The following is a 13,026-nucleotide window of genomic DNA, read 5'->3' on the forward strand; positions in this document are numbered from 1 at the left end:
GATGCAATGGAGAGAGAATCGTACAGCGGGCCAGTGTCACAGCTGGGACAAAAACTCCTGACTTCCTTTCTCTAGCTACTCTCTTCTACTTCATGAAAAAAGTCACTGATTTTAATAAGTTTACATAATTTAGCTGTGTTTTGATGTACTCCTTAGACCTTAACCTAAGGAAGTTTTCCCCGGGTTTATTTTAAACAGAACACATGAAGGTTTGCATAACTAACTTAGCCTTACCCTAGTAACTTCAACAATTTCATCCCAATCATAAACTAACCGCCTGCCCTCCAGAACAAGGACTGTAAGAAATACAGCAAATAAGGCAGGTGATAACCGCATTTTCAAGCCACTGGAGTGATTTTGGCTTGTCTGTGACCATAACTAGCCTGAAGGTGTGGATTGTCCACTCTGTATGTTCCTTTCTGGATAGCAGAGAGTGTCAGAGGGCTTGTCTAAATCACAAGATTAGGTTCACTTAATTTAGGCTGACCGACAGCCACCTCAGTAATTCAATAGGCTGTTGGTGTCCACTCTACCCTCCTTCTGTCGGTAGAGCAGTTCCTCATCAGAAGAGCTTGAACTGACTGAAGTGGGGCATTGTGGGGCACTGACAGCCCCATTCGGCTCACAACTGGAGCCCCCACCCGCCTGGGGTGACAGTCCCAGCTCAGTTTCACAGCACAGAGCCTACCAGAGGTGAAATTACCTGCTGTGAGCCCTTGCTTCTGACAGAATGACAGCCAACAGCCTATGTAAGTAGTGCAGTGTCTACAGGGATGCTGCCTTGCTCTATGCCTCTTGTGGAAGTGTAGCTATTATGTCAGTGTACCAGGGCACTTACTTGGGTGGAAGAAGCATTCTAGTGTAGACATTGACATAATTAGGTCAACATAACCTGCCTTACATGGACCTAACTCTGTAGGGTAGACCAAGCCAGAAACATACAAGATCCTGCTCTTAAGCACAAGATATTTGCCAGTTTCAGACCACCTGCTTCTTTACAACAGGCAAGGCAAAGAGATAGCAGAGCATGCAAGCATCCCTGAGCCAAAACCAAGCTACCTAGTCTATTTTCAGAGACAATAACTTAGAAAATGTTTCTGTAATAGAAAATGTTTCTGATTAGAGGTTCTTTAATACTTTACCCACAATTTAATCAATCTTTTTTTAAGATCAAAGAAACCAGAGAAATGAGAATTTTGGAGGGTATTATTACATTTTGAACCTTGCGTAACAAGTCAGTTGCTAAATTCTGCACTGAAACCTTTTAACCCCCACTTTCAAGAACTAGTCACTCTGGTGATGAACTTTTATGGTGACTGAAGTGCAACTTGAATTTGGTCTATAGAATAAATGCAAATTGTAATTGAGCTATTTTCTCCAGAGTGTTACTCACAAGGGGCAGAAAAGCACGTTTCTTCCTTACCAAAAACAATTTCTGTCTCTCCCTGCAGATTAACACAGATGTATTTAATAGCCCAATCTGAGTTCATGTTTGAAAAAATGCAGCTCATCAGGGAAGAGCCTTCCAACATTGCTACATAACCGAAGTGCATGGTACACACAGGATCATAACCAGAATTCTCAGTTTCTTTCACAACCACTGTCACAGGATTAAGAAATAATTCACACTCATTCAAGCTACACTCCAATAGACTGAACGTCAATCTGTTTAAGTGCCTCCCGCATACAACACGCCCCCCAGTCAGGGTAACCAGTGGCTCATGCTTAAATTGTAGCGTTACTAGAAACTAACCGTGTCCCTGTAAAAAGCCTGGTTACAGCAACAGGGTTATCTCCCGTCTCCGGTGCAAGCCACTATCACCTTTCAAGGCTCAGACCACACCTGCGTTGGGAGCCCCCGCGCTGCAGCGATGGTGCCCAGCAGGGCCCAGGCTGGGGGCGGAGGAGGACGCAGCCCTTCGGCCCCGAGGGGCCTGGGGAAGGGGCGCCGCGGCAGCTCGGGGGCAGAAGGACGGGTGGAGCCGGAGACCCAGCCCGATCCCGATCCCGATCCCAAGCCCGGAGCCGGAGCCCCCTGTCCCCAGCACCCTGGGCTCTGCACCGGGGCGCCCCGGCCCCGCAGCGGGTAGGAGGGCGGCGGCGGCAGAAGCCAGCGCCGGGGCTGTGTGCGGTCCCGAGCGCGGCGCTGGCGGAGCCATGGAGGCGTCGGGCCCAGCGCTGGGGGACCCGGCCCGACTCACCGTCTCGGCCCCGGAGGGCGGGGCCCCGGCGCTCGGCCCCCCCATGACGCCCCGCAGGAAGTTCATGGCTGCCCGCGGCGGGCCCGCCCCGGCCCGGGGTCGCGCTGCCCTGGCTGCGGCCCCGCTCGCTCCGGCTCCCGGGGACGGTGGCAAGTGCGGGCCCCTCCCGGCTCCACCATCCGTCCGCGCCGGAAGCAGCCGCGGCGCCTGCGCCGGGACGTGGCAGCGACGTGGCCGCTCAGAGGGCGAGAGAGGCGGGGCGGCTGCGGCCCCGCGGGACCCGGCCCGGCCTTTCCCGCGATGGACGCCCGTGGGGGGAGGGCTGCCGGAGGGCGCGGGGCTGAAAGGGCGTTGGGAGGCGTCGGCTAGGAGCGGCCCCCGCCCGCCCCCGCAGTTCCTGAGTCCTCCACCTACCCCCACAGCACCTGCCTGCACCCACAAACCCCCCCACCGATACTAACACAGCACCTGAGCCCCCACTCTAACCTCCCCAGCACCTGCCTGCACCCCCAAACCCCCACCAATACTAACACAGCACCTGAGCCCCCACTCTAACCCCACCCAACACCCCTGACCCCCACAGCACCTGCCTCCACCCCCCCACCAATACTAACACAGCACCTGAGCCCCCACTCTAACCCCCACAGCACCACCCTGCACCCCCAAACCCCCACCAATACTAACACAGCACCTGAGCCCCCACTCTAACCTCCCCAGCACCTGCCTGCACCCCCAAACCCCCACCAATACTAACACAGCACCTGAGCCCCCACTCTAACCTCCCCAGCACCTGCCTGCACCCCCAAACCCCCACCAATACTAACAGAGCACCTGAGCCCCCACTCTAACCCCCACCCACCCCACAGCACCTGCCTGCACCCCCAAACCCCTCCACCAATACTAACACAGCACCTGAGCCCCCACTCTAACCTCCCCAGCACCTGCCTGCACCCCCAAACCCCCACCAATACTAACACAGCACCTGAGCCCCCACTCTAACCCCCACCCACCCCACAGCACCTGCCTGCACCCCCAACCCCCCCACCAATACTAACAGAGCATCTGAGCCCCCACTCTAACCTCCACCCACCCCACAGCACCACCCTGCACCCCCAAACCCCCCCACCAATACTAACACAGCACCTGAGCCCCCACTCTAACCCCCACCCACCCCACAGCACCTGCCTGCACCCCCAACCCCCCACCAATACTAACAGAGCATCTGAGCCCCCACTCTAACCTCCACCCACCCCACAGCACCTGCCTGCACCTCCCCACCCCCCCACCAATACTAACACAGCACCTGAGCCCCCACTCTAACCTCCCCAGCACCTGCCTGCACCCCCAAACCCCCACCAATACTAACACAGCACCTGAGCCCCCACTCTAACCCCCACCCACCCCACAGCACCTGCCTGCACCCCCAACCCCCCCACCAATACTAACAGAGCATCTGAGCCCCCACTCTAACCTCCACCCACCCCACAGCACCTGCCTGCACCCCCAAACCCCCACCAATACTAACACAGCACCTGAGCCCCCACTCTAACCCCCACCCAGCGCCCCGGCCCCCCACCTACCTGCACCCCCAAACCCCCACCAATACTAACACAGCACCTGAGCCCCCACTCAAACCCCACCCAACACCCCTGACCCCCACAGCACCTGCCTGCATCCCCAAACCCGCACCAATACTAACACAGCACCTGATACCCCTACCCAGCACCCCTGCCCCCCACCTACCCGCATAGCACCTGCCTGCACCCCCAAACCCCCACCAATACTAGCACATCACCTGAGCCCCCACTCTTACCACCACCTAATGCCCCTGACCCTTACAGCACCTGCCTGCACCTCCAAACCCCCACCAATACTAACACAGCACCTGAGCCCCCCCACTCTAACCCCCACCCAACACCCCACCCTCCACCTACCCCACAGCACCTCCCTGCACCCCAAACCCCCACCAATACCAACACATAGCATCTGAGCCGCCACACTTACCCCCACCCAGCTCCCCTGCCCCCCACTTACCCCACAGCACCTGCCTGCACCCCCAAACTCCCCACCAATACAAACACTCAGGGCCGCTGACCCCCACCCCCACCCACTCAGTGCCCCTGCCCCACACTTACTCCCACAGCACCTGCCTGCATCCCCCAAATCCCCCACCAATACCAACACATAGCATCTGAGCCCCCACTCAGTGCGTGAGCCACCACCACCCCTGCACAGACCCCCTGCACAGCACCTGAGCACCTCTCCATGCCTGATTCCTGCCTCCCATCCCCAACCAACACACAGCACTTCCGCTCCCACAGACCTCCCCCCAGTGCCTGAGACCCCCCCACCCTGACCAACACATTTCACCTCAGCCTCCACCACTGACTGACACCCAGCACCGGAACCCCCTCACTAACTCCCCCCGTACAGTGTCTGAACCCCACCCATGGCACTTGAGCCTATCCCAGAACTGACCCCCCCACACACACCCAGCACCTGAGCCTCCCCAGCCCTGCTCAACACCCCCCCACCCCATGCACAGCACCTAAACATCCCCCAGCCCTGACCAACACCCACATGCAGCGCTGAGCCTACCCATCGCCGTGCAGAACCTCTCCCACAGTACTTCATTGATCAGCACTACAGACGCACACTGACCAACCCAGGCAGAGACTCCACACACACCAAGCCTCAGGGCACGTCTACATTACAAACTTAAGTTGACCTAACATAGGTTGACTTACAGTAATTACTGCGGTTATTCATGTCCACATTACCGTCCTGTCAGTGGTGCACGTCCTCCCCAGAGCTCTTCTGCCAACTGAAGTGGGGCAGTGCAGAGGTGGGCACCCAACTCAGAGAGCCCCAGGGGATGTCTGAGGTGTGAGCCAGGGGGTTCACAGCAAGGAGCAGACAACCCTTTATTATTAATTTCAGGGCTCCAGCAGGCAGCTGTGTGAGATTGACAAGACTGACAGCCAAAAACTGATATAATAAGGCAGTGTCTACAGGGACACTACGCCAACATAATGAACCCGATGCCTCTTGTGGACATGGAGTTGTAAGTGCCTTGTTCCACCAACACAAACCCGATGTCTCTCAATGCAGGTGAAATTGTGTAGTTAGGGCATTACAGCCTTGTCCCAGCCTATGTAAGTGTAGACACAGACATAATTAGGTCGACCTAACTTCATAGTGTAGACCAGGCCTCAGTCCGACACACTGACCAAAACCCCAACCCTCATCTTGCACCGTACGTTCCCACATATGCACACCACATCCTTCCCTCAGTCACACACTGACCCATCCCTTGACACAGCTTCTCCACTGTCCCATACGTACCCATTTTGGGCAGCATCATGTATAGGATACTGAATTAGACAGGCTTTTTGTTATGTTCTTTCCCATTGAGAAGCTTGGTGACTATTAGGAGAAGCACACTCTAAAGAAATCCTTTTTTTCTTCTTTGAATGAAAGGGTAGTGATGGGTTTTGTTTTGTTTTTTAAATACTGTTACCTCTTCCACTCTTTTTGCCACTGTGCTCTAGTTTCCAAACTGAAATTGGCTCCTTTTCTGAGGGTTTTGGTTTTGGTTGAGGATTACAGAAATTATACCAGCTGTTATCTTGAAATTTCATTTTAATTCTGTTTTTTATAGCCTTCAGTTTGCAGTAGACTGTTTAATAAGCTGAAATCTTTAATCATTTGGTATTGCTCAAAGCAAGGAGATATTTACTCCTAATTAAAACTTATTACATATAGCAGTTGTAGTGAGAATCAGAGAAATGTTACACCTAACTCCAGCTGAAGTCTTTACTCCTCTCTTCCTCTCTCCCCCCACCCAAAAGTCTGAGGACTTCCTGTCCATTCTGAATTCTTCCATTGTGCAGCATCACCCTTTCCCATGGGCAGCATCTCTTCTCCCTCAAACTGGGACCAGATCAGGTACATAAGGAGACTCACTGCTGTATTTACTTTTATTTGGGTGAAGAAAGGGAAGAAGAGAAAACAATCCAGGTCTCTAGAAAGTTGTAGTGACAGCTGGGCTCCAGCAACTTTGAAAACTATCTATGAAAGGAAGAAACAAGTTTAAAATGACATCTCAAACCTTTACTAGACCACTACTATGTCAACTCTTGCTTAAAAAAACGCAAAACAAATGAAGGAGTTTTAAAATATCTGTACTTCCCTTCTTAAGGTAGGGGAAGTTAGTAGTTAAAAGCTGATTTGTACATATAGTAGTCTTACTAGTTTTGATTCAATTTAAAGTTGTGCAGGACTGATGTAATTTAATTTTCCCCACGTAGCAACTTTCTAAGTACCTGTTTTCCTCTGTATGCAGATTGGATCAGACGCGTCCGATTCGTACTCAGATTTCTCTATCAAGGTGACAGCTTCCTATTTTGTTCATATCTAAAATACAATAAAAACTATTTTATTAAATATGTAATTGGAAAGAATAAAACCTAAGTGACTAGATTAGAATATTGCATTAATGTCACTTCAGAAGAAAGGTACAAATTGAGGATTAAAGGCTCCCAAAATCATTAAAAAAAAAAAAACCTTGCAAGTTTGAAGATCAGATGTTTCCTAGTATTGTGATTTGAGAGCCAAACACTGCAGCAGCAATACATCTAAACAAAATCAGTAATTCAATTTCTTAACTGCTATAATATTCCAAGCTATCTATGTTCACTGTGCTAGAAATAGTGTATATTCAACTTTGACAGGAGTACCCTAAAAGGGTTTGTTTTTTTTTAAATCACTTCTATGACTCAACAAAAACGAGGAGTCCTTGTGGCACCTTAGAGACTAACAAATTTATTTAGGCATAAGCTTTCATTGGCTAGAACCCACTTCATCAGATGCATGGAGTGGAAAATAGAGAGGAAAATATACCAGGAGCTGGTATAAATACATGAAAGGATGGGAGCTGCTTTATCAAGTCTGAGGTCAGTCTAACGAGACAATTAATTTAACAGTAGGATACCAAAGAAGGAAAAATAACTTTTGAAGTGGTAATGAGAATGGCCCATTTCAGACAGTTGGCAAGAAGGTGTGAACAACAGTAGGAAGAAATTAGGTTTAGGTTTTGTAATGACCCAACCACTCCCAGTCTTTATTCAGGCCTAATCTGATGGTGTCCAGTTTGCAAATTAATTCCAGTTCTGCAGTTTCACATTGGAGTCTCTTTTTGAATTTTTTTTTGTTGAAGAATTGCCACTTTTAGGTTACTAAGTGAACAGAGAGACTGAAGTGTTCTCCTACTGGTTTTTGAATATTATGATTCCTGATGTCAATTTGTGTCCATTTATTCTTTTGTGTAGAGACTGTCCGGTTTGGCCATCATACATGGCAGAAAGGCATGGATCAGTTGGCTCACACTGAACACTAACTTCTACATATGCAATGGGAGGAGGGGGGAAGCATTTGGCTCTGAGATTGAGGTACTGCCCTTTTAAATTTCCTATGGCCCGGGGGAAGGGTGTGCCATGTGCCCCAGGCCAGAAGTACCACCTGTTGGTGAGGGTCCAGCACTGCTCTGCCTAGTAGCTACAGTCCCCGGGGGGAAGTGGAACCCCAGCCCACGCTCCTTTACCAGGTTCCAACCCAGGGCCCTTCAAAGCAGTAGGCCAGATGGCCTGGGTCTGGTACCCTTATACTCACTCTTCCTGGGTCATTTCCTACCCCAGTTTCCTGTACCTGTGTTTGTGTCACAGCTTGGTCTGAGATCCCTCCTGGATTTCTGCCAGGTTCATCTACAGCACCCCTTCCCTCAGTGACAGTGAGCCATCACTCTCAACTAACAGTCAATGGACTTCCAGCTGTTTGGCTAGGAGGCTCAAGCCTAATAGTTTCTCAGCAGGCAACTGCTACACCCACCTGCTCTCCTTCTAAGTCAGCATACATCCTGAGATGCTCCCTTTTGAATGCTTTCACCACCAGGAACATGTCCAGCAAAGGCAATGGGGTGTGGCTTCCTGCAGGCAGAGCAGCTCCTTAACCCTTGCCTCACCAGTGTGGTGTTGATACACCCATCACAGACCTAAGATTTACTAAGCTTTGTTTTTGTTCCAAAACGTTGTTGGGTATGCAAGACAGTTCTGATGCTCTGCTAATGGCTGGAAGGAAGACCATATAGGTCTTTAATAAAAAAAAAACTGTTTGCAAATGGTGCTTGTGATGAAGCAGAGAAACTGCCAGACAGTACAAGGGTTAAAGAGAACCTTTGGCCCCATCTAGCCCCACCCCATTATACCTGCAGCCAATGCCAGGCATAGAGGGGGAAGAAAAGGAGAGAACCTGGTTCAGTTCAGAGCTGACTGGTGAAAGGGCAGGAGCTAGTTGTCTCTCTAACTGAGGGGATGGATCACTAGCCTGCCCACCAAGGTAGTCACCTAGGGCCTGGTCTACACTACGCGTTTAAACTGATTTTAGCAGCGTTAAACCGATTTAACGCTGTACCCGTCCACACTACGAGGCCCTTTATAGCGATATAAAGGGCTCTTTAAATCGGTTTCTGTACTCCTCCCCAACAAGAGGAGTAGCGCTAAAATCAGTATTACCATATCGGATTAGGGTTAGGGTGGCCGCAAATCGACGGTATTGGCCTCCGGGCGGTATCCCACTGTGACCGCTCTAGACAGCAATCTGAACTCTGATGCAGTGGCCAGGTAAACAGGAAAAGCCCCGCGAACTTTTGAATTACATTTCCTGTTTGCCCAGCGTGGAGCTCTGATTAGCACGGGTGGCGATGCAGTCCCAAATCCAAAAAGAGCTCCAGCATGGACCATGCGAGAGATACTGGATCTGATCGCTGTATGGGGGAGACAAATCTGTTCTATCAGAGCTCCGTTACAGAAGACGAAATGCCAAAGCGTTTGAAAAAAATCTCCAGGCTACACAGTGCTGCGTGACAAGCGTAACGGAAAGCCAAAGAATCAAATGGATGCTCATGGAGGGAGGGAGGGGGTACTGAGGACTCCAGCTATCCCACAGTCCACAGCAGTCTCCGAAAAATATTTACATTCTTGGCTGAGCTCCCAAGGCCTGTAGGTTCAAACACATTGTCCGGCGTGGTTTAGGTATAGCTCGACAATTTACTCCCTCCCCCCCACGTGAAAGAAAAGAGAAAGAAATCGTTTCTTGACTTCTTTCAATGTCACCCTATGTCTACTGAATGCTGCTGGTAGACGCGATGCTGCAGCAGTGAAGAGCAGTATCCGTTCCTCTCCCCTCCCCCGTGGCAGATGGTGCAGTAGGACTGCTAGCCGTCCTTGTCATCAACCCATGAGTGCTCCTGGCTGGCCTCAGGTGAGGCTGGCCGGGGGCGCCTGGGTAAAAATAGGAATGATTCCCGGTCATTCCCAGTAGATGGTACGGAATGGCTGGTAACCGTCCTCATCATAGCAACTGGGGGCTGAGCTCCATCAGCCCCCTCCCTTTCCTGTGTAAAGAAAAGATTCTGTACTGCCTGGACTATCATAGCAGCGGGATGCTGGGCTCCTCTCCCCTGCACCGCTTAATGTCCTGCCTGGACTGTCATAGCATCGCGAGGCTGCCTCCCGCTCATTTTATCTCACTAACAAGTCACTGTTTCTTATTCCTGCATTCTTTATTACTTCATGACACAAATGGGGAAGACACTGCCACGGTAGCCCAGGAAGGTTGGGGAGCAGGGAAGCAACAGGTAGGGTTGTTGCAGGGGCAACCCCCGTGAATGGCATGCAGCTCATCATTTCTGCAGGATCTGACATGGAACAGCTGTGCTCTCTGATACACTGGTTCTCTAGTACACTTGCCCCATATTCTAGGCAGGACTGACTCTATTTTTAGATACCATAAAAGAGGAATTGACTCAGGGAATCATTCCCATTTTTACCTTTGTGCCCCTGGCCAACCTCAGCCAGGGGCACCCATGATAGCAGCAGACAGTACAGAATGACAGATAACCATCATCTCATTACCAATTTACAATGGCAGGAGAAATTACAGAACAACTGATAACCGTCTCTGCTATCATGCAAAAGCAAGTGAATGCTGCTGTGTAGCGCTGCAGTATCGCCTCTGTCAGCGGCATCAGGTAGACATATGGTGACAGTAAAAAAAAAAGCTGAACAGGCTCCATGGTTGCCATGCTATGGCGTCTGCCAGGGCAATCCAGGGAAAAAGGACGCGAAATGATTGTCTGCCGTTGCTTTCCCAGAGGAAGGAATGCGTGACGACATTTACCCAGAACCACCAGCGACAATGATTTTTGCACCATCAGGCACTGGGATCTCAACCCAGAATTCCAAGGGGCGGGGAGACTGCGGGAACTATGGGATAGCTACGGAATAGCTACACACAGTGCAACGCTCCGGAAATCGACGCTAGCCTCGGACCATGGATGCACACCACCAAATTAATGTGCTTAGTGTGGCCGTGTGCACTCGACTTTATACAATCTGTTTTACAAAACCAGTTTATGTAAAATCGGAATAATCCCGTAGTATAGACGTACCCTAGGAGGAAGCAATGTTACTTCAGCTGCAGGAGAACGGGGTGGGGCTACCTACAACTCATGTTTCCCTTAGGAGGCCTACCCCATAGTTTGAGAACGACTGTCCTATGCCATGCTACCCTATTCTAGTTATTTTTTTTTTCATATAAGTGAAGCCCCAGTGCATAAAGCAAACAAAGAGAGCAAGTAGTCCCACTATATCGCAGTGGCAGAACCCAGGCTAATAGTTCCATCCAGGACTCAGTACCATAGCCTTTAATCCCTGCAGGACAAAGCTCCTAGTCTCTCTGCCATGAACCTTGGGAAAGGGGGCAGAATATAAATATTGCCTGCTTTCCTTTCTCTAGGAGATCATGTGCAGGGAGTTGAAGCTCTTGGTAATCTGGTGATAATAAAATGTTATTTCATGGTTGAACCTTGAAAAGATTTTTTTCTTTAATTTGAATTTTAACATGAAACTTTGCAGTTTACTAATATGAAACTTAGATCACTGGGAGGAGCATGGACTCCCAGCAGAGATTTCTGGAGGGGAAAAACTTTCTGTAGGGATGTTTTCATCTTTCAAACGTTATCCAAAACCTCTTATTCAGTTTGTTGCTAGACTTTAGCCATTTAAACACACAAAAATGCACAGATTTAACTAAAATCAATATTTAAACTGAGTTAAAACAGTGAAAATTCCCATGTGAACACAATAAAGCTGCCTTATAACTAGCTTATACTGATTTAGCTTAGTTCAGTCAGTTATTGTTTTAAGCTGGTTCATATAGTAACTGAACAAATTAGATTGCTATAAAGCAGTTTTAAGGCAGTTTAGAGTGTTTTCCCCAACCCCTCACATATACAGGGTTTTATGCTATCATAACAGAAACCGTGTCTTCACTGCAAAAGTGCTTTTTTACATCAAGATGTCTATTGCAATATAACATCCTAGAGAAGGCAGGCAATTTAGTTTTTACCAAGAATTAGTTGAGAAAAAGCCTACCTCTGCCCCTCCCACTGAGAGTTCACCTAGACTGGTTATGTTGCCTGGTCTTTACAAAGATTTTACATAGTGATAGGTACCTTGATAGCTGTTTTTTTGCTGTGAAGAAAATAACAGAACCAATTAAAAATACTGAAGTTAGTTACAATTCCTGTGCAGAGGCCTGCTACAAGCTGACAGGGACCATCTGGCTTTTGGGTGAGAGCTTTTAATAGTGGAATTGCTCACAACAGGTCAGAATGAATGTGCATGTTTTCAGTGCAGGACACCAAACCTAATTTTTCTTCCTGATACCTTACATACATTTTCTAATGGAAATATTGTTGCTGGGGGAATATATTTTTCCAAGCACCAGCAGTTGAACCAAGAAGTGGAGGAAGAACAGGGTCCTTTGTAGATAAATTTGTATTTGGCACCTAAATACTCTGGTGATGGATGAAAAGCCTAGTGTAAAGTGGAAAAAGCAATGCCCTTCCTGAAGCATTATCTTCTTGGCAAACAGCTAGCTGCTTCTTGTTCAATTGCTTCCTATCCCCAGGGGATATTCTGTCTCCTGGTTCCTCTATGTTTCTGTGGTTTAAATTATTATATAAACATATCCTGACTCACTATTTACCTTGTTCTGCATAGGCAAGACCTCTTCCCTCAGCCTCCCTTCCCCAAAAGAAATTTCACAAATAAATCACTAGTTTCAAAGCCGAATCTAGTTTGCAAAATCATTGTTTTTAATTAGACAAAGAATTGCCACTTGGAAAGCACAGGTACTGGGGTTTTTTTTTTTGTGTGAGCTGCATCTACATCTACATTCAGCGGGCCACCCTTGGCCACAAGACTGCAAATTCCTCCCCCCAAGCCCAGAGCTCTCCCCCTCCCCTTAGGGCAACTGCCTACAGTTTTGCCACTTCCCAGCTCCACCAGTCTCGTGGCACTGCCCGGGGGACTGGCACTATCCCCACGGCTCAGACCAGTGCTAGGACAGCGAAGCCCCCTCCCCGGGCTGACTGGGTTGGAACACAGCTCGTGTCACCGCCCAGGGCTGAGAAACCCCCTCTCATTGGCTTGGGACGAGCCGTGCGGCGCGTGCCGTTGCCCAGGGCTACGAAGCCCCCTCCTCTTATCGCCCCAGCTGGCTGGGCTGGAAGGAGCCTCGGCGCCCGCGCGAGGTCACGGGGTACTAAGGGGCCCGAGCGCGCGCAGCTCTTCCTCACGCGGGCGGAAGCGGGTCGCTGCACTTAAACCCCGCGTGCGGTTCGGCGGGAAGTGAACGTTCCAGAGGCGTCACAACGAGCGCGCCGTTGATTGGCGGAGGCTGGTGACAGGGGTTCCTGCCCTGG

General features: G+C 50.0%; 1 protein-coding gene and 3 long non-coding RNA genes across 5 annotated transcripts in view; 1 reads left to right on the plus strand and 3 right to left on the minus strand.

The window, feature by feature from the left end:
* The window catches only part of USO1 (USO1 vesicle transport factor), a 63,894-nt gene extending 61,523 nt beyond the window's left edge, over nt 1-2,371 (minus strand). Inside the window, exons 1-2 of the mRNA XM_050944986.1 lie at nt 2,322-2,371; nt 2,202-2,283 (exon numbers count right to left, since the gene is read on the minus strand). Coding sequence (XP_050800943.1) covers nt 2,202-2,267 — 66 coding nt within the window. The 5' untranslated portion in view covers nt 2,268-2,283; nt 2,322-2,371. The remainder of the gene's footprint in view (nt 1-2,201; nt 2,284-2,321) is intronic.
* LOC127047131 (uncharacterized) lies at nt 1,775-6,689 on the plus strand. The gene is made up of 4 exons (XR_007773300.1): nt 1,775-2,086; nt 5,142-5,265; nt 6,053-6,149; nt 6,547-6,689. It is a non-coding gene; the product is annotated as an uncharacterized LOC127047131 (long non-coding RNA).
* LOC127047135 (uncharacterized) lies at nt 2,601-3,761 on the minus strand. Of its 2 annotated transcripts, none has more exons than XR_007773305.1 (4): nt 3,693-3,761; nt 3,534-3,612; nt 3,143-3,221; nt 2,601-2,626 (listed from the first exon to the last, which is right to left on the minus strand). It is a non-coding gene; the product is annotated as an uncharacterized LOC127047135 (long non-coding RNA). The 2 variants fall into 2 exon arrangements; XR_007773304.1 differs by lacking the exon at nt 2,601-2,626 and adding an exon at nt 3,038-3,070.
* Nucleotides 6,143-11,784, minus strand: LOC127047138 (uncharacterized). Its single transcript, XR_007773309.1, has 3 exons — nt 11,693-11,784; nt 6,527-6,617; nt 6,143-6,272 (listed from the first exon to the last, which is right to left on the minus strand). It is a non-coding gene; the product is annotated as an uncharacterized LOC127047138 (long non-coding RNA).
* Nucleotides 11,785-13,026: the final 1,242 nt, after the last annotated feature.

This window comes from Gopherus flavomarginatus, chromosome 3 (genome assembly GCF_025201925.1).
Source record: "Gopherus flavomarginatus isolate rGopFla2 chromosome 3, rGopFla2.mat.asm, whole genome shotgun sequence".
Taxonomy (NCBI): Eukaryota; Metazoa; Chordata; order Testudines; family Testudinidae; genus Gopherus; species Gopherus flavomarginatus.